The sequence below is a fragment of the Barbatula barbatula genome, assembly GCF_947034865.1.
Source record: "Barbatula barbatula genome assembly, chromosome: 23".
NCBI lineage: Eukaryota > Metazoa > Chordata > Actinopteri > Cypriniformes > Nemacheilidae > Barbatula > Barbatula barbatula.
In genome coordinates, this window is record NC_136786.1 from 16005527 (window position 1) to 16031415 (window position 25889).

A 25889-nucleotide genomic window follows, 5' to 3' on the forward strand; every position below is an offset into this window, starting at 1 on the left:
ATCGGGTGGGGGGGGACTGAAAGACAGTGTGTAATGTAGACAGAAAAAAGATAGAAAGGTGTTTGAGACAAGGAAGAGATTGATATCGGCCATTTGTTTTTGATAGACGTGAAATGTGCGTAAATGCTGGTGTGTAATTCTCAAACCTGTTTTTCTCAGACAAGAAATCAAGCAGCTGGTCAGTGAGCTGGATGAGGAGAAGAGGATTCGCATATCATTGCAGGTGAGGCGGCATTTAACAGGTCACAAGTGGATCACAGTGTGTTTCACCGTGAAAGCAGCTGTATTACTTATTCGTGCGTTTTATGTGCATGCTGGGGAAAGGTAAATGCTTCTGAAAACGATTTAATTTATACTGTACTAGTGCTGATATTATTTGTCGGTCTTTAACAGTCAAATGCAGACAGAACATGAGAAAAACTGTATAAAAGATGTATTTAATGTCAATATTTTACTTACCTTGTAGTTAATAGTCAATTTTTTACAAATATTTTGTAAAATGACGCAAATAAACAATTATGTTTACTGTAGTTTTACCTTGGATGTTCAAATTCTTTTTCCGAAAATGCAATAATAAAACAATACTTTTTAAATGATTAAATACTGTATTGTCAAATTTGAGAAACACTTTTTAATACTTTTTGATGAGATTTTTGCAAAACCCAGTGACAAGCATAAAGGGTGACTATTAATAATAATAAAACTACAAAATATTAAGATGTGGCATTTAAGTAGGACAGCACTGTTTCTTTTTCGTGTTATTTTAGGTTACAATTTAATCAATATTTATGTGTTTTGTCATTTGCTTTCTTTTTTATATTGCTTTCCATATTTTAGTTTTTATTTATGTTCAATTCATAATTCTAGTGCCTCGACTTTTTTACTGTTTTAATTATCGTTTAGTTTTTTCAAATAATACTTAGACATCTTAGACTGACATTAAAAAGAAATGTTTAAATGGTTTACTATTTTTTAATTTTATTTAAATCTTGAATTTTAGTAAACGAAAATAACCATGGTTTGTTTTTATGTCATATTCATTTTCATAAATATAGCTATGGATTATATTTTTCTGTTTCAGATGGAAGTGGAGCAGATTAAGAAGTCCCTGTCTAAATAAACTCAAGCATGCTGGATGAATGAAGGACATGAAGGATCGGGCTGACATCTCTGACTGCAGCCAAAGCAGACTGTGCCAAAAAAGAACAAAAACGTATCAGAACAACTGCTTAAAAAAACAAACAACTGTTTACCCAAATTCACTTTTATTTTTGTTTTTTTGTGCTTGTTTTTAAGAAGCTTGTTTTTTGCCTGTTATGCTAAAAGTGGGCACTGTTTCACACATCCATTGCCTGAGTGTGGCCATACTGTGGGTCATGTGACTCCATGATGATGAATGCTCACACCTGGAGACAGGTGATGGTGGTAGCCATGGGGATTAGCTGGTCTTCTGCACAAGATTGCACAACACAGTTACCCCAGCACACTCTCTCTCTCTCTCTCTCTCTCTCTCTCTCTCTCTCTCTCTCTCTCTCGCTCTCTCGCTCTCTCGCTCTCTCGCTCTCTCGCTCTCTCTCTCTCTCTCTCTCTCTCTCTCTCTCTCTCTCTCTCTCTCTCTCTCTCTCTCTCTCTCTCTCTCTGGTACTGCCTTTGAACGTACTGTTAATCGGAGAAAATGTCAAACGAAGGAGAAATTGCTGCGTTTTACTTAAATACTTTTCACCTTACATTTTTTTCTTTAGCCTCTGCGGCCTTCTTTTATTGTCATTACATGCAAAGGTGAGTTTCGCACCTTGCACAGCAAACCCCACACAGAGGCCTTGTTTATTTGGAACGTTCCAAACTTTTTCGTCTTTTCTGTTTCTCTTATGTTGGTGATGACAATGAGAAAACTCACATTTTCTTTTCTTGACTCAGTCATTTCTTCGAAATCTTCTATATATACTTTTATATTTTAATGTACTAAAATGCAATTATGTGTGCAGATTTTATTAAAAAAAGATACTTGAAGAATGTTTCGGTGCTTTTGATTCAGGGGGGTTTCTTAACCACTAGGTGGCGCACCATTGCAAACTTTTCGATGTGTACGTGCTGCTATTAAGCTCATTGGCTGGATTTATTGGTAATATTTCCAAAAAATGAGAATGTTCCAAGATACACCATCACTCAGTATACAGTACACACAGAGAAATACACACTGTCGGCAACTAATGTGATGCTTCTGTCAAACACATTTAGACATGAACTGATGTCAGTTCTTAGATAACCAATTCTCTTTATGGCATCATCTGTTAATTGAGGACTAGGTGCTATCTACTGAGCCCTGCAGATGGCTCGGCCTCCAGGAGGATCAAACCTACCATGATACATTTGCAGAATGTATATCCAGATCGCTGAATGTTTTCCGCACAACCTGGGAGCAAGTTCAACTTTAAGAAGTTTTTAAAAATAATTATTTGAATGAGAAACTTGTGAAAAGTTACTGGAGTAATACCCGTATTACACCGCAGGAGTGTAATGACAAAGCAGTCTAAAGTACTCATTTCTTTTCAAATGGTGTCATTGTCACAAAATGCATCATGTCTATGACCTGTGTGATGTTAAGTTGGGTAATTTGTACTGTGAATAAATGATATTGAATAGGTTCAATGTCACACTTCGTTAGCAGGGATGTAAACAGTTACCTTTTGCTTTGTGATCTGGGCAGACCATCATCCGCATGACGTCAAAGTACCGCGAGAGCGACTACAAAGCACACGGCTCTTTGAATCGTTCTCGCGGTAGTACGATACCAAATCCGGTGATGGGTCTGCGCAGTCGAACACAATCTTTCACACACCTGTGTGAGGTCCACAATAGACAACGACAGGCATATTCCCGGATGTGCGTTGGTTGTTTTGAGGTGTTTTGCGCATGCATGATATAAGTCAACTAGGACACAAAATCAGCCACGTTTGGTGTTATTCTACAGTATCAAATGTCTCAGGGTCTAGTCACGCGACGTACAGCCATTGGGATAAAAATAACAATGGTTTTATAATTATTACAGTATACTAAAAGTGTAGTTGGCTGATATTGATTATCATTTGTATAGTTTAACTACAAATAAAGTTGCCGTGGTTAAACTGCGTGTGACAGTGGTTTAGGCTACAACAAATACTATAGTGAGTGTTCGGTTTAGTGTTTTTGTGTAGTTTTGTCGCGTCTTTCAATGAAGTGGTCCAAAGTTTAACACCTTAAATGTAGCGAACTAAGGGTCGAATCTTGTGGCGCAACTCTGTTTGCCACGCGCAGTTATATATTTAGACACTTACGCCAAATAATTTAATGGTGTCTGCACTGACGCAGAAGGTTTTCACAATTCTCCTCGTTTTTGAAACGCATCCCACAGTTAAACGGAAGGATACGCGTTTGAGGAAATGATCGGATTGTGTCGTTTTCACGGAGGGTAGATGGAATGACTTCCTCAAATAGGAAGATAATGCGGGCAGTCTTTGAGAGACAGACCGCGCAGCGCGTCTTTGGCAAGTTTGTTGACTCTCACCAGAGAACCGCTTTGTGCGTTGGGTACAATTGCTTAACTGCTGGTGCAAACGAGATAAAACTGGACCGAGACTCGATCGTGCATTGCTCTATTATAATATGCAGTGATGTGCGCTTCTTTAATGCATTGCAAGACGCTGGACGTCAGAGGCGCGCGTCTCTCTTCGGCACAGGTGCGCGCTATACTTTCGTTATTCATTATTGATTGACTTTGGAAAGAAAAGGGGGACGCGCACGAGGGACGACGATTACTCGCGCTATGGAGATCATGCCTAACCAACCTACAGCAGAGGCCGGTGGAGATCACACCGCCGCGGTATCCATGTCTGCGGGCACGGACAGAGCCGATGTGACCAGCCCAGGTCCCGTAACCAAACAGCGGTCCCTGCGGGCGGTTTATGTGTTGAATGATGGACTAAAGGCGGTAGCCGCAAACAGTCCGGAGTCCGGCGCGCTGCAGTGTCTCCAGCGCGCCTGTGACGCGGAGAGTGCCATACTAACCACTGTTACGTTTGGACGATTAGACTTTGGAGAGACATCAGTGCTTGATACTTTTTATGACGCGGGTGAGTTAACACTGAGAGACTCCTGTTGGATGCGCAAACGTTTTTGCATTTGTCCTACCCATAGTTTGATTATGTGCATTCCGTGGGAATCCAACACGTTATGTTGGCGTTAATAGCAATGCTCTCCACCATTTGAGCCTTGGGAAAGATCTTATCCACATGCTTATCTGCATTACTCATGTCTCTAAAGTGTAGATGCATGGCACTATGTTTGGTTTAGGGACAGATCATCCAGAACTCTGCATGATTATAGATTTGCATGCTGCAAGAGATCTGATCAAGCCATGGAGCTTTTTGCATATGTAAACTGTTAGAAGGGGTTTGTGAGGGGATTAGATATCAATGGGAGTTCCCATAGGATGGGTGTAACAATCTTTAGATAATTTCAAGAGCGCAGTTGGGATTTTTGCCTCAGGCACATTCCTTTCTTGGAAAATGCTTGCCAGGTCTAGTACGAAGTGTATTGTGTTAAAACCCTCGTTTTGGGGTGGGCTAATAATAAGGGTTCTGCCACGAACTGTTCTGCATTTTTGTGTGTGTATGCAGAATTTGCTTGACTGTGGTTCATTTAGATTTTTTGAGTAGAACGCACACGTTCAAAACAATTGAAGTGTCGTGTGGTAATGTATGGACAAGTTTTCGGTTAATTGTGCAACACCCACTCTTAGTTTTGCATTAGTTTCTGGTCACATCATGTCTGTTCTTGAATTTTGCAACCTTCGCTATTGCATGCTTTTCTTTGAAACCACATTTCAGCAGTAACATCTATAGAGTACTGTAAATTGTGTTTGATTGAAAGCAAATATGTAACTAACCTAAGATTTAAAAAAAGATAAAGGATCTCTAAAGGAAATAAATAGTGTTATGTCACGGAAAGTAATTATAAACAAACAAAGCTCGCGAAGCATGGTTGGTTGACAAGCCTCATGCTTTTCCATTACCTACAGCTCTGTTCTTTGGTAGATTTTATTAGAGACTGACCAATATATACGTCCAGTAGCCTATATGTTATGCCTTCTAAATGCAACACTCTGTACTGCATTGGTGGGATTCTTTTGTATATTTTACTTCAGCGTGCTCACTGTGTCCCTGACCGATTGCAGATATTGCAGTGGTGGACATGAGCGATGTGTTCAGACAGCCCTCCTTGTTTTATCACCTTGGTGTGCGTGAGAGCTTCGACATGGCCAACAATGTCATCCTCTACCACGACACAGACCCTGACACAGCACAGTCCCTAAAGGTGAGACACACAAACTCATTGTTTTTATTTTTGATAACTTTTCATGCACTGAGCCCCTTATTGGCTCATTCACTCTCTGCCTTATTCTAAGCTCCGCCCACTCACAAGCGTTAGCAGAGGTTGGGTGAGGTTAGCCGGGGGCCCATAGACTCTTACATTTTCATTTAGCATCTTTGTTTTCTGAAAAAGGGGATGCTTACTATCAAGGGTCAGCCTGCTATTCTCAGCCTGGGAAGCAGTTATCTGGGCACTAAACAGCTCGGGCATGCGATCCCAAGTCCCAGGGAGACTTTGGAAGGCATGTGTTCTAGTGAATTGAGATGATGACAATCACACGTTGTGGTATTGGGAGGGGTGTCATGAGGTGTTTGTGCAACTGTAAATGTTAATGTGCCTTGTGACAACATTAAATAGTCGATTTTCATTAACTATGTTGCACAGATGTCATTCATGTAACAAATATAATTAGTGGTTTTTGATGTAGTCGTTATGGCAATAAAAAAATGAAGTCGACATCAAGTGGATGTTGCAAATGTGTTTTTTTCAATATTCGAACGCATATCCAAATAAAATGGTTTCCGAAATAAGAAACAATGTATTGCAGGATTTGGTTTCGTCTTTTGGGAATTAAAGCAACCGTACGCACAGCTCCACCCATCACTGTGCATGTTGAAGAGCACGATGTGGTTTCCAAACAATGTTTTCGCATTCGTTGGTCACACCTGCTTAGTAAACAAATTCGTGATTAAATTTACATTTATTATTACATTACATAATTTACCACACTGGTAATAGACAATTGCGCTTATTAACTAGATGGGGGAACCGTGAGCAAAAGTTCTATAGTGTTTCGTTGATTGGATTGTTGGAAGTTGGAAGCATGGCCATTGGACAATCAATATTCAGCAGTTCCACCTCCACATCGAGACGTACGTTGTGAGCAGATGAGATGTTTGGTGGGGGAAGGACGGCAATATTTTTGATGAAAGATTATAAGGGCACATGTCATGAATACAAAAGATCAACCGATAAATACATTTTTAATAAACAAAAAATATTCTGGAAAATGTAAATGGTCAACGTTGATGGGTGACGTTATGTGGTACTGAATGTAAAATATGCTTATACTTAACTATTGCAAAAAACATAATTCCTGCTTTAGGATGATCAGTTATAATATAATACTTTTCTTTTGGCAAAATTACAAAACTGGCATCTCACATATATTTGTGGTAATACCAATTCTCATATTTTCCACCCACAACATGGTGCTGAAAATCACCTGAAAAGAGTTCAACATATAACACACTTCAACTATATTTATCAGTGGCTAATACGTCAACCTGTTGCAGTGGTGTATTCATGTATTTTTGTAAACGGCCTGAAATAGTAATTCTTTCTTTTCTTTTAATGTAGGACATGGTGGCACAGAAAAACACAGTAAGTATCAAATCAGTCTCTCTCTTTGAAGGACTTGTAACGTGATGAGGTTTCAGAACATTGCCTTCAATGCAAATAAGTTTGGTGTCTCCTGTTGGCTGAGAAGGCTTGTGTGTCAGGAGCTTTGTGTATGAGGCTATTTTTGGTTCTCTTATGACACACTGCGCGTGGTTTACATGCTACTCTATGTCAGGGCCTTAAAATAAACATTAAATAGCTGATAGACTGCTTCCTGAACTCTCCTTTATGTACATACTGTACTAATGTGTTGTGAATGGACACAATGTTCTGTTTCATCGCATCCCAACTAAAAGAAATTTTTGATAAACCCAAAAGGGTTGTCATGGCAATTTGTTGAGTCAGTGGGTATTTGTGGTTTGTGATGAAATAGCTAGTTGTTGGTCTCAGTGTTCTGGACACTTGGTCCGGTGCAGGTGTTAAATAGATCGCCTGCTGAGATGGTGTAGATCTTAACTTTGGCAGCATATTAGTAAGAAATGATTCAGTTGAAATAATTCTTAACACGGATTCATCGTCATCTTATTAAATAGTTCTATCGATCTATTTTTCTCTGAAATCTTTGGAGCTTTAAGGCAGAGAAGCTACAATGTGTCATTTTTTGGAGGATCTATTCACAGAAATGCAATATAATATACATAATGATGTCATACATGATGTCTTCAGAGGTGTTTAAAGGCCTTAAACAATGAAGCGTTATGTTTTTATTACCGTAGAATGAGCTGTTTCTATCTTCATAAAGTCCCCTTGCATGGAATTAACCTTTTGCCCTTTACGGGCAAACTGCTCTACCGAACGCATTTTGTAAAAATGTTATTTCCTTCTCCAAAGAAGCGAAAACGTGACGACATCTTACTCCTGTGTCAGTGATTCGATAGGGAGGGGTGGAGTGAGACGTTGGTTGCAGTTCACAACCTCACCGCTAGATGCTGCTAACTTTCATACACTGGACCTTTAATGCCACATGATGTTAAAACGCACACTTTTTGCTTGCTTCATACATTATGTTGGTCTTAATGTCCATGATTTACCAAATAGAAAAATACAAATAACTGGTGGTTTTGAATGTAAAAGCTATTGGATAATCAGAATATAATAGAACTATAGTATAATAAATGTAATTTAATGTAATTAATATACACTGGAAACTTAATCTTACATGAAACTCATTTCTATCATGATCCAGTCATTTATCAGTGGATAAACTCTCACCCTACTTTTTTTACATCCTGGCATATCCGGATTAATTTACAGAACTAAAATTGTTTACAAATTCTGTGCCATGTCGACATGCTACTACAGTCCATTGCCCTCGGTTACCTCTATCTTCCTGTTTTTCTACGTACAATTTAGTGTATTTCTATATCTGTCACCTTTTCCCTCATTTTCTCCTTCCCTTTTTGTTCCCTTTATACATTTGTTTCATTTTCTTTCTCTCTGCCTTTCTCTGTCTCTCGGTTGTGTTATCTGGAGTAGACGTCAAGGCCAGTTAAAATCGGCTTCCCGTGGGTCCAGTTGCCCCCTGAGTACAGAGGCTCTGGCCTTAGAAACAAAGTAGGTGCTGCAAGCATGCTGGTGCATGCTGGGAAAATCTTCTTGTGTTTTCTCAAGTGCACGTATGGGAATTATAGTGACTTCTAACATTACTCTGACTCACATCCTTCCCGACAGACATGACGGTTCATTGTCTCACTAAAGTTACTGTTGAATGGGAAATGTGAGTCTCAGTTTTTTTTACTTTTAAGTCATCATGATTTTGTCTCCTGTAGTAGATTTGAATAGATGTCATTCTTTGGGTGTAGACGGATCATAGAGTACAGGCAAAAATTGTACTTTGCATCAATGTTAAGACCAAAGAGCACAATCCTTTTTATAGAGTAGCAGTGACTTGAAGTAAGGTGCAGGTGACCTCTTACATTTGAAGTGTTGATATGGTGGACTGCTGTCGACCCTTGTCCATTTCACTGTGGGGTTCTGGGAGAGCATAGAATTAAAGGTGTTAACAAGATTTTTTTGGCTCTCAAGAGTAGCAGCAGCCAGCCGTGTACATCACATTTCCGTCAGACAATTTTATGCTGCCATTTCATATCAGAGGGCAAATGATCAAGTTTAAACTCAAATGTTTGTTGTTAAAAAGTTTGTTTCTGCTTCTGTTCCTCAGGCCTCCAGCGGAAACTATTATTTCATTCCGTATTTGATGACACCCAACAACGAGTACTTGTGCTGTGAGAACGTGGCCCAACGTAGAGCATCAGAGTACATGCAGCCCAACTGGGACAACCTTCTGGGTCCTCTCTGCGTCCCGCTGGTGGATCGCTTTGTCAACCTTCTCAAAGACATCCACGTTACCTCATGGTATGACTGTGTTTAGCTATGTACTGTCATTTTGAAGTGTTGTGAAATTCTGCAGCTTGTGTTTATCATAGTATCAGAGATACGACTTGGAGCTCAACTGGGTGTCAAATGATCATCAGGCGTTTAGGGGTCCATCTTATTTCTGTAGGGGGAAACATGACTTTGCCCGGATAAAAAAGTGAAGATCAGATTATATAATCTTGACAAACACACACACAAGTGAATGGAGGATTTATTGAGTGCTCCTTTACCTCCTGTAGTGTCGTTTCACATTGTGCCCAGATGTCATTCCTGAAAAGTCTACAACTCTTGTGGATTATAGCGCCATGTCTTGTGCGTGGAGGTCTAAAATACCTGCATAAAGCATTTGCTTTTGTCCTTTTCCAAAGATTGTACAGAAAAACAATAAAAAAGGTAGAAAGAGACTTTGATTTGAAGCCAGAACTTCCCTTAAATATATGGGAATATACCGGAAAATATAATGCAATATAGTGAATTATACATTTTCATATATTGGAACTGGTGCTTATATTTCTCAATATATGAAAATCAGCAGTTCCTGTACACATATATATAACATATCCTGTAATATATAAAAAAGCCAAGCAATCAGAGACATCTATTTTATTCCAATAAACCCTGTGGTCTTCTGTCCTCCCAGCGCTTCGTACAAAGACACGCTCTTAAACGACATCCGAAAAGCTCGAGAAAAATACCAGGGAGAAGAACTGGCCAAGGAGCTTTCTCGAATCAAACTCCGCATCGACAACACAGAGGTTTTAACTCAGGACATTGTGATGAATTTGCTTTTCTCCTATAGAGATATACAGGTACAACTGAGAATGAGAGATTGTCCCCATCCTGCTAAATTGACAATACAAATGGTCTTAGTTAATGTGTTTATGCCTTATCTTCCAGGACTACGATGCCATGGTTAAACTGGTACAGACCATTGAGATGTTGCCCACCTGTGACTTGGCCAACCAGGCCATGATCCAGTTCCACTATGCTTTTGCTCTCAATAGGTGACCACAATTCTACATTGTGTGGTATATTCTCTTATTTACATGCTTGGCAAACAAACACTCAGCTCGGTCCTATTTATAACACAGCCCTTTGATCTGAACAACAACTGGATTTGTGTGTGTGTGCAGACGGAATAGTCCCGGGGACAGAGAGCAGGCGTTACGTGTGATGTTGCAGGTCCTCCAGTCTTGCGAACATCCCGCACCTGACATGTTCTGCCTCTGCGGTCGTATCTACAAAGACATCTTCCTCGACTCTGACTGCAAGGACACAAAGAATAGAGAAAATGCCATCCAGTGGTAAGCGAGTCAGAGGTGATGCTTAATTCTCACAGTTTCAAGCCTTTATACGCCAAGACAACAGCAATAATGAGCCATTCGGAGGTTACAATTTTCACATGGCAAAAATATTTGGTTTTGGGCAGTATGCAGCCACCTAACAACACCTTAGCCACCATAAAAGTCACATAGCAACACCCTGTCAACCACTTTATCTACCATAAAAGTCACATAGCAACACCCTGTCAACCACTTTATCTACCATAAAAGTCACATAGCAACAACTTGGCAACTACTTAAACTACTATAAAAGTCACATGGCAACACCCTGGCAACCTGCATTTTTATTGAATATTTTAATTTTGTGTTGCAGGTATAGAAAAGGTTTTGAACTGCAGCCCACGCTCTATTCAGGAATTAACTTGGCAGTGCTGCTTATAGTGTCCGGGCAGCAGTTTGAGACTTCTATAGAGCTCAGGAAGATCGGTGAGGGAAAATCCATTTCCGTAACCCTAATCCCTAACCCTAACCATTGTCCATTTACTTCATTATAGGATATTTACAAAAATAATGTTTCTCTTTCTAACCCGCTCTTTTTTACAGGTGTAAGGTTAAATAGTCTGCTTGGCCGTAAAGGCAGTTTGGAGAAGATGAATAACTATTGGGATGTGGGACAGTTCTTCACCGTCGGCATGCTGGCCAATGACATTCCTAAAGCTGTACAAGCGGCAGAAAAACTTTTCAAACTCAAGCCACCAATATGGTAAACATAAAAATGTTAACTGCATGCGGAATGTCTGATGTCATATTAATGTCATATAAACAGATGTAGCTTTACGTCGTATATGTGGCTTAGCAGATCTGGTGCAGTGCCTCCTTTGCAATGCCTTAGTTACAGAACTGATTTGCACTTCCTGTTTTTTTTTATTCAGGTACCTACGATCAGTGGTCCAGAACCTTCAACTGATTCAACATTTTAAGAAACAGAACACTGAGCATTCGCCCCAGAGAGAGAGACTCAACTTCTGGATGGACATCATCGTGGAGGCCACCCAGGGAACGACCAATGGCCTCCGCTTTCCGGTAACACACAACCACATTTAGGGCCACATTTAAATTCCTACAAATGTATGTATAGTTAGATCAGTCGCAAAAACAGCTTTGCCCACACCTTTTCAGCGCTAATTTACACTGCGTTTCTTAAATACCGACAATAGTTTAAACCAAAAGAGGCGTTTGTGCTGCCACAAGCTGTCAGTTCATTTGGCACAATTTGGTCCCCATTGATATAGAACGGCGTTTAATAAATACATCACTTGTGTCGATGTGCAGGTGTTGATCTTGGAGCCCACTAAAGTGTACCAGCCCTCATATGTGTCCATTAACAGTGAAGCTGAAGAGAAGAATGTTTCTATATGGCACGTGTCTCCAGCTGAAACGGTCAGTGCACTCAATAGCTGGTTTTTACAATGTTGTGTACACAATAATTTTTAAAAGAGATTTTCTTGCTTATTGGTTTTTGCACAGAAGGGGATACACGAGTGGAACTTTACGGCATCCTCCATCAAAGGCATCAGGTGGGACTCTCTCTCTTGTTCCCACTTTCTTTTTGACTACATACTGAGATCAAAGATTGCACATTCTCTGTTTGTTCGAAACACACTGATCTTTGACTGAATGTCAATATTGCCCATCACACACTGTGAGATCTCCTTTCCCTGCAGAAAGATAAAACATTCAAACTTAGCCGTTTGTTGTTTGCTGGTCTTTGCTGGTTTATAAGGGTAGTTCACCCAAAAATGAAAGTTCTGTCATCATTTACTCACCCTCGAATTGTTCAAAACCTGTATAGGTGTCTTTGTTCTGTTGAACCCAAAAGATGATATTTTGAAGAATGCTGGAAAAACCAAACTGTGTCGTGGCACCATTGACAACCATAGTAATATTTCTTACTATAGTAGTCAATGGTGCCCCAAAACGGTTCGGTAATAAAACCATTTCCCAATTATATTTCCTTTAAGATGGAAAAAAACTTGAACCGTTTTTATTCCCAATGGGTAGTTTGCTTCTTTCTGTACAAAATCATAAACAAACCTTTCAGGTGAATGTGATTTACACATAATGTAACAAATGCTCTCCATGTCTTTTAATTCTTCATAGCATCTCCAAATTTGATGAGCGCTGCTGCTTTCTGTACGTGCATGACAACTCGGATGATTTCCAGATCTACTTTTCCACAGAGGACCAGTGCGGCAGGTTGGTGTCGCTAAAGTTGAATCAACGTTTGCTATAGTTTTCAGACTGTAGCACTTTTTTCGTAGCATGGCTGCTCTGATTTGTTGTTGGTTGACTCCCACATGGTCTCTACAGGTTCTGCTCAATGGTGAAGGAGTTAATAGCAGACGGATCAGGAAATGCCGTTGAGCTGGAGGGGGAGGGTGATGGCGACACCCTGGAGGTGAGATCTCCTCACGTTTAGTTTCTCTGTGGTATTTGTATGGCTTGTGGTACTTAAATCCTGGATTGTCCTGCAGTACGAATATGACTACAATGAGAATGGCGACAGGGTGGTTCTCGGCAGGGGTACTTATGGAGTTGTGTACGCAGGGCGAGACCTGAGCAACCAGGTGCGCATCGCCATCAAAGAAATCCCAGAAAAGGACAGCAGGTAGGAAATACATTAAGCATAATATTTTTATGTTAAATGTCGATCTTCGATATTAAATAATGTGATGCTTACAGATACTCTCAGCCTCTGCATGAGGAGATAGCCCTACACAAGTATTTGAAACACAGGAACATCGTTCAGTACCTGGGCTCAGTATCAGAGGATGGCTATATCAAGATCTTCATGGAACAAGTCCCAGGAGGTGTGTATATATGTTGTTACACATACCTGAGGGTACATTTGGTATTTTATGTGTTTTGCTGTTCATATTTGTCATAGGAAGTTTGTCAGCGTTGCTTCGTTCGAAGTGGGGTCCACTGAAAGAGGCCACCATCATCTTCTACACCAGACAGATCCTGGAAGGATTACGTTATTTGCATGAGAACCAAATCGTTCATCGGGACATCAAGGTATAAATAACCCCATAACTGTTTCAAATCTCCATTAAGTGAATTTTCATTGACCACCTGTCTGTCCACAGGGGGACAATGTGTTGGTCAACACCTACAGTGGCGTGTTGAAAATCTCTGACTTCGGAACTTCTAAGAGACTCGCTGGAGTCAACCCCTGCACAGAGACATTTACCGGTAATACATTTGTTTCCCTTTCATTGTCTTTCGTTAGCTGTAGAAAGTGGTCTGACCCTTTTCCATTTGACCCTTGATGTATGTCATACATCATACATCCTGGTGGTCTTGCCAGGTCACAGTTTTGGTTAAAGTTCAGTCACTCATTAGCCCCACCAAACAGGGTCTGAGGGAGTATCAGGCACCCCCACATCAAAACAATGTTTAGGGATAGTTCCCCCAAAATCCAAATTATCTCATCATTTATTCACACTCATGTCGTTCAAAACCTGTATTTAACTTCTGTGAAGGGTGAACTAGGTCACCTTTCCAGGGCTTAGATAACTTGTGTTACCTGACACATAACAGCACGGCTTCCACTACGGTACGCGATAATGAGTCCTGTCGCTGGTAACGTGAGAATGTCTCCCGTGAAAGAGTAATTAGATTAGCATAGCGTCTGAGACGGGAGTGTGTTTGTGTTTCATTAGTGGCTGCTGAAGCATCACAACAGGTGCAGACCTCCATTCACCAAGTCGTCCATCATTATCAGCACTTCTGTATGTTTTCTGCGTGATAGCGCTTTCTTATCTAATAAAGTTGTCTCTTGGTGAACCTCTGTTTTAGGTACGTTACAGTACATGGCCCCTGAGATCATCGATAAGGGCCCCAGAGGTTACGGGGCTCCGGCAGATATCTGGTCCCTGGGGTGCACCATCATAGAGATGGCCACAGGCAAACCTCCTTTTCATGAGCTGGGAGAGCCACAGGCCGCCATGTTTAAGGTCAGGATAGTTTTTTATATTACTATCGTAGATATGTATATGCAGATGATGCATTGAACCGCTTAGGACACGTCGACTCCTATGCCAGTATATTTTTGCTGGTGAAAGTCACAGTAAGAATTGAGGTGTTTTCCAAGACATTACTCAGCCTCTCATGGTGTATGATATTGTATTATATTATATTTAAATAATTGATACAATTATTTATAAAACAATATAATCATATATTCATTTTATTAATATTTCATATATTATTTAAAAAATATTAATCACATCCAGAATAAATGTTTGTGTTTACAGAATATATGTTTGTGAACTGTGCAAATTAAGTTTGTATTTATAAAAACATACACATACATGCATATATTTGAAAAAGATCAGATATGAAAATGAATAAACATTTGTATGTATTTATTATTCGATTTATTAAATTATAAAATAAAAAGATGTATATATTTGTATGTGTTTGTTTTACAAACATTTATTCTTATTAATGACAATTAATCGTTTGACAGCAATCTTTTTCCAATGTTCCACAAACTGTATTCTTTTTTTAAGAAAAATAAAACCCAGAAATATGAAAAAAAATTGTATTTAAACATTAATTTATTAACAAATAATTTGTTTTATCATTGCAATACAATAATCTGGATTATTTACCCTAAAAATCATCTTCATTCATGTCTTCTCTCTTTCTACCAGGTGGGTATGTTTAAGATCCACCCCGAGATCCCAGAGTCTCTTTCCTCAGAGGCAAAATCCTTCATCCTCTGCTGCTTTGAGCCGGACCCCAACAAACGTGCGATGGCCGGGGACCTGCTCAAAGATCTGTTTCTGCGTCAGAACATCAAAGGCAAAAAGAACAAGATTGCATTTAAACCTTCAGGTAACATCTGCGACACGCTTTCCACAGCTGTGATAATATTGACCGGGGTTGACCCGTCTGCTCATATCCATGGTGTGCATGGCAGTTTGGGTCCTTCGAGCGCAAACAAAGCGTTTTCTCTCCAGCAACCACGCAGAGCTGTCAAACCCCCCATAACACAACATTCCTGCATCTCGCCGCTGTGTGGATAAGTTGCAACCTGTCCAAACTGCTCTCAGCCGGTCGCTGACATAGGACTTACACAAGCAATTTTAAGAACATCAGGTGGCAGAGGAGGGGTCCGAGAAAAATCTAGCATGAGAAAAATCTCGAAAGCACAGGTTCGCTTTACCTTCATGCATGGAATCCGTCCTGCCGCGCATCCCGCAGTCCACAGACAGCTTCTCACAGTTTTGTGTTTCACAAAACACACTTTGTTTAATCACAAATCTCAGGATTTCTCTCTCGTGATTACGATTCCGATATATAACATAAAACAGGTGTCAAAAGTAGTGGTTGTCAAAGTTTCGAGGCCTAGTGTTTGTACTAGTTTCTAAAATACAGACTAAATACTAACAACTTCGTTTCCTTTTCCCTTCATGCCATCCATTCGGCCGACATTGGCTTGGATTCTGTGTAACAGTGTGGCAAGGTTTGTGTCTTAATGTTTGTGTCCTTGTGTCTCCTCAGAGAAGTGTGAGATCATAATCATTGAGATTGTGGTTGTGTCTTTTTGAAGTGCTCTAGACCATTTGTATCTTTCCTCATTCTTGTCGTTTTTCTTTTGCATTCATTTTTCAGTGGCTTCGGATTCATGTGGCGCACATGTTTTAACTTCTTGTTCGTCAGTTTACTGGTATTATTTTGATATTTGTGTATTAGCTTATGTTTTCAAAAACATATATAAACAAATAAATGTTAAGAAAAGCTGTTTAAAAAATGAATAGTCATTCAAACACTGTATGCAAGTGACATTCTATATTTATTCATATTTGTACCTTTTTCTTCATTTGTGTAGACCATGAAATGTTTTTCATTCTTCTCAGGGAAATCACAAAGGCCTTCTTCAAGCTGGGAGGTTTTCAGTTGGGTCAAACATATACGGTGTGACCACACTTGTGTTTTTTAACTTTTTTCAGACTACATCCGCAGCGTTTCACTGCCGGTGCAGCTGCAGGCAGAGGCCACGGGGAGCAGCAGCAGTGAACCAGGCTCCGTATCTCCAGACTGCGACTCCAAACAAGACGTGTTTTTCGTGAAGAAGAAACACTCCAGCTCCGAGAACCTCATCAAACCACCCAGCTCAAACTTTCTGAGGTGAGCTCAGAACTTTCCGACTGGCATGTAAACATCAAATCTGTAGCTTCAATGTTCCTCCACACAGCAGCTTTCAAACCAGTCTACATGTTAGTCGCGTCTGAACTGATGACCGTAGTTCCTGGCACGTGTGTGCGATTGTAGAACTCGAGTCTGGAATGTTAATGACGTGACCGTGTTTACGAAGCTGAGTGGCCGCGGTCGGTACGGCACTCAGCGGACCTGTAAATCAACTCTCCGGGTATGAAGCGTCGGGGCCCGTTCTAGCCGTCGCTTGACTCCTTGGAAACGCTGTTTAATTAACACAGAGGAATGAAAGGACAGGTGTGCTGTGCAGGTGTATGGATGTGTGCGTAATGAGATAATGTCTTTTACAGCAGGTCCTCACTGACTGCTAATAAAATAATCCCATGAACACTTCACTGACCACTTCTTTACCTCCGTTTTAACACACACACCTGTCACGACTGAGAGATCTGCTACATACGTAAATATCTAGATGCGATTTTGTATAAGTTGTTTGGACGTTGTTTCATTGACATGTTTCAACCTATTACACAAATTAGAAATGCTTTTTTAGCACTTCTGGCATTAAAGCTACTTGTAAAATGTACTCACCCTCATGGCATTTCATACCTGTATAAATGACTTTGTTCTGATGAACACAGAGAAAGATTTTTGGAAGAACGTTAGTCATTTTCAGTTCCAGGACATCATTGACTACCATAGTACGAAAAATGTATTCGTAGTCAAAGGGGCCCCAGAACTGCTTGTTTTCCTATATTCCTCAAAATATCTCATTGTGTGTTCAACAGAATGAAAGAATATGGCAGTGGATGATGTCCCACAACTGAAAATTGCTAAAATTCTTCTAAAAATCTCTTATAATTTAGATGGGTTTGAAACAACCCAGTAAATGAACTTATCCCTTTAAGGGGACAGTACACCCAAAAATAAAAATTCATAATCATTTATTCACCGTCACGTTATTCAAAACCTGCATATGACTATTTCTTCTGCAGAACACAAACGATTTTTTGAGAAATGTCTCATTGGTTTTGTGCCTGTAGTCAAAGGAAGTCGATGGTTACCAATGTTCCTCGAAATTTCTTCTTTTGTGATTTGTAGAAGATCAAAAATCTACAGGTTTGGTATGACGTCGTGTCGTTTAACATGTATCGCCGGTCTGTGATGTCCTTTCAGTGTTCCAGATGAAAGTCCTACAGCAGAAGATCGGAGCTCTCCGGCCTCTTCCGAGAACAGTGACTCTGGGCTCTTTCTCCTCAAGAAAGACAGTGAAAGACGGGCCATTCTTTACAAGGTCCTCAATGAGGACCAAGATAAAGTCACCTCCAACCTGATGGAGAATCATATCCAGGTGTGTGTGTCTGTGGGCTTATGCTTATGCTTGTGTCTTTGCATTTTACACAGGGGATTTATTTTTGTATTTTAGGGTCAAGAAGAGCTGAAGTTGTCAGTAGACCACATCAAACAGATCATCTGCATCCTGCGGGACTTTATACGCTGCCCAGAGCGACGTGTCATGGCGACCACCATCTCAAAACTCAAACTGGACCTGGACTTCGACAGCACCTCCATCAATCAGATCCAACTGGTTTTGTTCGGCTTTCAAGATTCTGTGAGACAACAGTTTTTTTTACTTTATTTCTAGTAACAGCATTGTATCAAAATCATTCATTCTCCCTCATGTCATTCCAAACCTGACTTTTTTTCTAGAACGAAACAATAGATTTTGAGGAACTTTGCTAACCAAACAACATTGGCCCCATTTGGTTTTTTATTGTATAAACCACTAAGACATTCTTCAAAATATGTTCTTCTCTGTTCTACAGAAGTAAGAGTCAAATATATTTGGAGGGTGATGTTTGGGTGAACTTTCCATTGTGTTGCCGCTGTTTTATGAAGCTCTCTATCTCCCCTTTGTGTTTGGTTTGTGAATGACAACATTAATATTCCTGTCTGTCATCCCTGTCACAGGTGAATAAAGTGTTGAGAAACCATCACATTAAACCTCATTGGATGTTTGCCATGGACAACATTATCAGACGGGCTGTGCAGGCAGCTGTCACAATTTTGATTCCAGGTGCGTGTGACAGAAAACCGAAACTAGATTTCCGTGTGCCAGAATTGAATTATATACAAAATAACAGGAGAGCTGAACATATCTCTTTTATCTCTGCATTAGAGCTTCAAATGCATTTTGGTCCGGCATCTGAGAGTGAAGGAGCTGAGAAGGATGCAGATGAAGTTGACGTAGAAGATGACGCCGACTTTGTTTCGGTGGCACGTACGCCGCAGGAAGACCAAGTGCTTACCTCTGGGGTCAGCACCCTCAGCTCGGTCGTATCCCATGAGGCTCAGCGGCCACAGCACCCACTGGGAATCCAACTCGGACGCCTCAAACAGGAAACCAGCAGGTGCACCTGACAGTTCAACAATTTTTGTTAATGTTTTATGCAGTTAACAATGTAACAATGTGCATGATACGTCTTCCTAAACAGACACTTTTATATGAATTTTATATCATTTGCAAAAAATACTAATTATTATTTTTGTATCATTTTAATATAGTCCATATAATCCAATTTTTGCTTTTGAATCTACGAGATGCTTTTGAATAAAACTGTCTACCAAAAATGTCAACACGCATGCTTTTTGTTTTGATGGCGTGTTATGATGCATACTGTATTTGGCGTGCGACGAAGAAAAAAGAGATCTGAATATAACCTCCTAGATTAAATTCCAATGAGACACTTTCCACCTGGGTAAATATGACATTTTCAGGAAGCAATCATCCGTTATCATAGGTTTTTACTGCTCATTTGGTATGTTTTCGTTCAGATCTTACAACTTGATTTGTGATTTTTTTGTGTCCTGTGTGCCCCACATTTCTTGTTGTTATGCAGTAGAGAGGGTAGTGATGTTTGCATGGCGTCCGTTTCAGTGTAATGTCATCCCCTGCAGGCTGCTTGAGGAACTGGTGCAGAAGGAGAGAGAGTATCAGCAGGTTCTGAGACAGACTCTACAACAGCGAGCACACGACATCGAGCTCATCAGGATCCGACAACAACCCGCTGCAGGTCAGCTGTGTTAAACATGAATGGCCTAACGTTCTAAGACAAATGATATATAGAGGGAGAAATGAAAATAGGCGATATATCTTACATAATGGAATCTGCATCTTATTCATCTCATAGTTGTTGGGAGTGTCACTTTTACAAAACACCAAATAGTCCTGCAATTAGTAATACTTCTTAGGAGAGATGACAAATCGCCAATTCCATTCATTTTTTTCACCTAACCGCTGCTGAACACAACGTGTCCTGGCACGACTTGTTTTGGCATGGAACCTAGACAATGAACTGTAAAAAAAAACTAAATTCAAAATAGCTTACAAAATGTACCCTTAACAAATAATAAAACATTATTTTAAGAGTTTCCTTCCAAAATGAGAACTCAATTTTTTTTTTTTTTTAATTGTGTATTCCAATTAAAGGGGAAGTTCACCCAAAAATCTATTTTGTGTGATTTTTTTACCCACCCACATGACATCCAACATGTTTAGAGAACTTTCAGCATTTCGGAGCACAAATAAATATATTTCGGTGACATCCGAGAGATTTCCAAGCCTCCTCGTTGTCTCAGTGTTTGCCAAGGTGCAGAAAAGTACTGAAGACATTGTTAAATTGGTCCATCCGATTTACCGATTGAACAAAATTATAAATGCAACCCCATTTTTCATAAGCTGAATTCAAAGATCTAAGACGATGTACACCAAAGGCTTATTTCTCTCAAATATTGTTCACAAATCTGTCTACATCTGTATTAGTGAGCACTTTTCCTTTGCTGAGATAATCCATCCACCTCACATGTGTGCTGATAGCATGATTATTACACAGGTGTGCCTTGTGTGCACAATGCCAGAGATGTTGCAAGTTTTGAGGGAGCGTGCAATTGGCATGCTGACTGCGGGAACGTCCACCAGCTCTGTTGCCAGTGAATTTAATGCTCCTTTCTTTACCATAAGCCATCTCCAAAGACGTTTCCAAGAATTTTGAAAAGTCGAAATGTCACACAAAGTTGACTTTTGGGTGAACTTCCATTTTAATACCAATCAAACTGCAGTAGGTTGGTTCTGATTTAAGCCATAATAACTACAAAAATACAGCTTACTAACACAATAAACATAATAAAAAACATGATTTTTGACATTTAAAAAATCTAGTCATCTCATTTTGGACCCAAACTCTTAATTTTGTCATTTAGACGAAAGGATATCTTCATGGGACCTATTCCACTTAAAATACAGCATGACTTGAGCATGTATAGTCCAATTTGTAGATATTCGATCTTCTGAGCTTGTTGCAAAGCATTCTGGGATTGCCTTCTGCATGAAAGATACATGTGATGCCTCTTTAAAATTTGGTCAAAACAAGGTACCTTTTGGTAAAGCTTTAGGCACAAAATCTATATATAAACAAATATATGAGGCACAAATCTAACAATGCTTTCTATGTTTTGGAAAGGAGCATTAATCATGTGTTTATCTTGGCATCTGTTATTTCAACATCAATGCAGCCCCCGTACCAGAGGCACCCGGTCCGTCCATATTTCAGATTGATACACAGCCCGAGCCTGACAAGAAGCTCACCGATTGGCTAAAGGAGCAGGGCGCTGACTCTGAGACCATAGACAAGGTGACTCCTAACATCTATACAGAATCCTTTCCACAACATGCATACAGACAGGTTTTTATTTTTATAACCATAAGAAGAATAGAAAATTCATGTCAAGATTTCTGTGGCTTTTGTCTCTGACAGTTTGTTTCTGAAGATTATACACTTAACGACATTCTTTGTGATATTACTAAGGAAGACCTTCGCTGCCTCAGGCTCAGGTGAGGATTTAATTGGGTAGATGTTTATCAGCGTGCGAGTTTGTGTGCCGTTCCATACACCAAAGCACCAAATACACTTTAGCAGCACTGTGAAAACACATATTTCTTCAAGAAAAAGAAATTCTTTTACATTGTGCAAAGGAAAATGGTGCAATGCACACTTTTCATGCAAAATGTTTCACAAAAAGACGTTATTGTAGGTTATAAAGCAGAGGACATGCATGTTCAGAGTGAAAGTGTTTTACACTTTCTAGCTGTCAAACATCATGTTAACAATCACACAAATCTTCACATTCCATTCACTGCATTCACACCCACATAGCCGCAGGACCGCAGCAAGTTTCACTGTGTAAGGATTCTGGTATGGTGCCTTTCCTGCAAACATGAAAGCGAAAGGCTTAATAATAAATTATAAATTATTATCATAAATAATAATAATAATAAAGGATTCAAAATGTACTAAAATAATAATACAAAAAAAGAGGAATTGAAAAAGAATAATAAAAGAGGATCTGAACATAATGCTTTACTTCTTGATCCGACATAAAGAATTATTAATGTTGTTAACAAACTGTTAATAATATATTATCCATATTTATATTTATGACATGAAACCACATTAGAGATTTAGAAATGTATCTCCATTGTTATATTTTGTTGTTGTTATTATTTGGGTATTACTGTGAAAAGCGGGAGTACTTGAGCATAACATCATATTCTGTTTTTGATATTTGCTGCAATGCATAAAATGATTTTACATACATTACACTATTGTGACCACATTTATGAACCATTACCATGTTTAAATTTGTTTACAGATGTGTAACCCTTAGGAAACTTAAAGTGATAGTTCACCCAAAAATTGAAATTCTGTCATCACTTTAAAACACAAAAGAAGATATTGTGAAGAAAGTTGGTATCCTAACAGTAGTGGCACCCACTTCACTTCTATTGTATTGACACAAAACCAATGCAATGTATGCCAATGATTTTCGGTTACCAACTTTCTTCACCTTTATCTTCTTTTTGTATTCTGCAGAAGAAAGTCATGCAGGCTTGAATTGACAAGAGGATGAATAAATGATGACCGCATTTTCATTTTTTGGATGACTTCCTGCCTTTACATAGTTTTAGTTTGAAGAACATCGATTGATGTTATAAAATTCATTGTGTGGCTTTAGTGTCAAAAAGACCAAAAACGTGTCAAATATATAATAATTTTATGTGTACGCCTGCACAACAGGGGCGGTGTGCTGTGTCGGATCTGGCGGGCCATTCAAAGACACCGTAACAAAGGACTTACAAAACTCAAGAATGAGGAGGGACATTCAGAAGGATGAAAGTTTTGTAAATCTATTATTCACAGACACCGGAGCCAGCATAAACATTTACGCGTATCCCTGTAATGAGAGACGGATTCTAAATACGTGTACTGATTTAAACCTCCTAATTCTGACGCACTTTGCCCGATTCTCTCATCTGCTGCTTTTGTGCCATTTTTAGGGTATTATTTCAGTCTCTCCAAAATTTCCATCTCATTTCCATTTAATTTTAATAGGAAAACGCACAGGGATGTCAACAACTCAATCCAGGAAAGATTATGCTTTCCGCTTCTCACACCGGAGTGCTGCGAGGTGTCAGCTGACACGGAATGATTATCTCCAAGTGATGGGCCGCTCTGAACTTGTCCAACTGGTCAGATTTTAGATGATAAAGAGAGCTTTCTGTGGTTTTAGCTTTATAATTGTTTAGGATGATTTTTCAATTGAATTATTAAATGTATGTGTACGAAGTTTTATGTGACACTTTATGGAGGTACTGTCTGGGAAAATGAACACAGACCTCTCGGACCAGAGCTACTATAAGAAGCTTGTTTGGTATGTGTGTGTTGAGAACCAAACCTAAATAGTTGGAAAATGCTAAGAATTTGCTGTTAAACAAAACAAATGCTCAACAGTCGTAACAATCGCATGCCATCCAAAATTATTTGCAAGATCAGTCTTGCAGAATGCCAATAGATGCGTTTCACTTTACGTCACAGTTTATTTTCCTCAGACGTTTCAGTTGTACTTGTAGCCATAACTATTTCAACCCAGTATCATGCCAAAGCGTGAATTTAGGATTTTCAGGCTCATCTAACCTTGATATAAGTGGCTTTAAGGGGATATTTCGACTCCAAATCACAATTTCACCATGTTTTCCTCACCCTCGAGGTTTTCTTCTGGAAGATGAATCCAGTCAGAGTTATTATACCACCTATCCTTTTGGTTCCAAGCGGTAGAATGGGAGTGAACTGGTTCTGGAGCTTCAAAAAACCAACACCCGATGCGCGTTCTCCTGGCAGATGACGCCAGTTTCGGTCACAAACGCTCCATGGATGCACTTTGTAGAGCTTCAAAAAATCAACACCCGTTCACTCTCATTCTACATGGGGAAATTTTGATTTTGTAGTGAAATATCCCTTTAAGAGCATGAATGGAAGATCAAGGGGATAATTCTTCTATTGAATAAAAGGCAAGAAAATCCTACACGCGTGACCCACTTCTGCAGATTCTCTTGATTTTCCTGTGTGATTTGTGATCTTGCATTTCATGTTCTGTATTTCAACATAATGTGTTTGTTGATCTTTTTTTCTGAGAATGGTTGCGCTCAGGGCACCAGTGTTCCGTCTAAGCTATTTAAGTTATTTATCTGTTGTATTGGTATTAAGATGACCCTGATGTTGACAATGAAAGTTTTCGTTTCTCAGATTGGCTTGTGACACTCAATTGATTTGAGAACAGGATATTCAAGCTGTGTCAGAGCTGTGATGCCAACTTGTAAAACCGTATTGCAAAACACTTTCGGGTGAATAAAGGTCATACCTCCACAAATCTCACACCTGAGCTGATCTAAATGCATTGAAAAATGGAACATGGCAAATGGTTTTCACTGCCTTCAAATATTTTAATTGTTTCAACTGTGGACCATTTCCCAAGGGCATAGACAAACTGGATTTTTAAAAGATTTTAAAGACCAAACATTTCCTGTTTACATCCTCATTTATGCAACCCTTCAGAAAGTATTTTCTTCCACTAAACGCGATACAGTGTTGGGTTTTGCTGTAATGTTGCTTGTCACAGTGATATGGAAATGCTTCTGTTAAAGGTCAAACAGCAACACATTTAGCATGATGGTAGATACTATTATATATTTAGCTAACATGTTTTGGAAAACTGAAATAATTTGATCAGTTCTTTCCAAATTCAGACTTTGACATGTTAAAGATAAAGACAAACCTAAAGACCACCTGGAAATTTGTGCATTAGACAAATGACGCAAGAGAAAACTCTTATTCAGGCATTGATGTTATTTACAATCAAAATTAGACCAGGGACCCGTTTCAATAAGGAGGTTAGAGCAACACTTGAGTTAAAATATGAACTCTGAGTTGATTTACTCAGATAATCGCTACTCTGAGTTTTCTGTTTCAGAACAGCTGGTTTCAATGAGTTCAATCCACTCTGAGTAAGTTCGAAGCCCGCGCAGAACGGGGCGAGTGGGACCTTTTAAATGTGCACCCAATCACAATGGGAAATCCTAAAGGGTATTTGAATTATTATCTAATTCCAGAGGTGGCAGCAAGACCACATTTATTTGATCAGCCTAATTCAGATAGACGTTCACCATTCACCTGCAATCCTATGAAACTCCTCTTTGATGGCTCTCAAAGGAAACTTAACACAAATGTATAAAAAGTGCGTGAGAGCGATGCACACGTTTCTTACTGCTCTGCATACAGTTGCCTTGCTAATGTGTTCTGCATCCCCCGTGTTATATAGAAAGCTTCCATTAGCAAAGAAACGTAACAGAGAATCTGCTCAGATGTAAGAGCGCGGCCACGACGAGTGAGGTTTGTGATGTAAGGATGAAGCAGAGTGTGGATATATTTAATGGACTGTAAAGAAAAACGGTATCGCTCAAATAAAGAATCCTCCGGATATGATAAAACATCCAAACGGGGCTTCACCATATATTCTCTCCCGACGTAAATTAGGCCAGGTTAGGTTCACAGAGTAGGTTACTATGGTTACTCACTCTAAGTATAAGATACCTTGATTTCTGAAACAGGCTTGACTTACCCCGCGGGTCACGGGTTTGATATACCTCGCGTTCTGAAACTGAAAATCCAGAGTATCCCGTTTTCTGGGGTTAATTTACACTGAGTTTGCACTTACCCTGCTTTCTGAAACGGGTCCCAGCAGTTGATTACAGTCATATGAGGCTCATGACATTCTTGTTTACTGGTGTATGAGGTCTTT

General features: G+C 39.5%; 2 protein-coding genes across 4 annotated transcripts in view; both read left to right on the top strand.

Moving 5' to 3' along the window:
• Nucleotides 1-2017, top strand: part of sh3kbp1 (SH3-domain kinase binding protein 1) — a 39109-nt gene extending 37092 nt beyond the window's left edge. The window contains exons 17-18 of one of the 2 annotated variants that reach the window (XM_079447516.1): nucleotides 160-223; nucleotides 1082-2017. In XM_079447516.1, coding sequence (XP_079303642.1) covers nucleotides 160-223; nucleotides 1082-1120 — 103 coding nt within the window. In that variant the 3' untranslated portion in view covers nucleotides 1121-2017. The remainder of the gene's footprint in view (nucleotides 1-159; nucleotides 224-1081) is intronic. The other variant, XM_079447517.1, reaches the window with a different exon arrangement.
• Nucleotides 2018-3308: 1291 nt separating this feature from the next.
• On the top strand, nucleotides 3309-24466 carry map3k15 (mitogen-activated protein kinase kinase kinase 15). Of its 2 annotated transcripts, none has more exons than XM_079487768.1 (29): nucleotides 3309-4109; nucleotides 5213-5352; nucleotides 6769-6792; nucleotides 8972-9165; nucleotides 9827-9995; nucleotides 10084-10190; nucleotides 10320-10490; nucleotides 10843-10955; nucleotides 11073-11232; nucleotides 11402-11552; nucleotides 11802-11909; nucleotides 11997-12046; nucleotides 12630-12725; nucleotides 12840-12927; nucleotides 13004-13137; nucleotides 13212-13339; nucleotides 13417-13547; nucleotides 13619-13724; nucleotides 14331-14488; nucleotides 15191-15374; nucleotides 16493-16670; nucleotides 17874-18048; nucleotides 18124-18309; nucleotides 18669-18774; nucleotides 18877-19108; nucleotides 19656-19771; nucleotides 21270-21388; nucleotides 21512-21588; nucleotides 22832-24466. In XM_079487768.1, exons 1-29 carry the CDS (start codon nucleotides 3803-3805, stop codon nucleotides 22926-22928), a joined length of 4005 nt encoding a protein of 1334 aa, XP_079343894.1. In that variant the 5' UTR covers nucleotides 3309-3802; the 3' UTR covers nucleotides 22929-24466. The 2 variants fall into 2 exon arrangements, with proteins under 2 accessions (XP_079343894.1, XP_079343895.1); XM_079487769.1 differs by having other exon boundaries at nucleotides 3460-4109; nucleotides 12000-12046.
• Nucleotides 24467-25889: the final 1423 nt, after the last annotated feature.

What these genes read in the sequence shown, in the direction of transcription:
- map3k15 (XM_079487768.1), top strand. Translation starts at nt 3,803, where the DNA reads ATGGAGATCATGCCTAACCAACCTACAGCAGAGGCCGGTGGAGATCAC. An exon ending in AAACTCAAGCCACCAATATG is followed by an intron (nt 11,233 to 11,401) that starts GTAAACATAAAA and finishes TTTTTTATTCAG; the next exon opens with GTACCTACGATCAGTGGTCC. An exon ending in CTCAAACAGGAAACCAGCAG is followed by an intron (nt 19,109 to 19,655) that starts GTGCACCTGACA and finishes CATCCCCTGCAG; the next exon opens with GCTGCTTGAGGAACTGGTGC.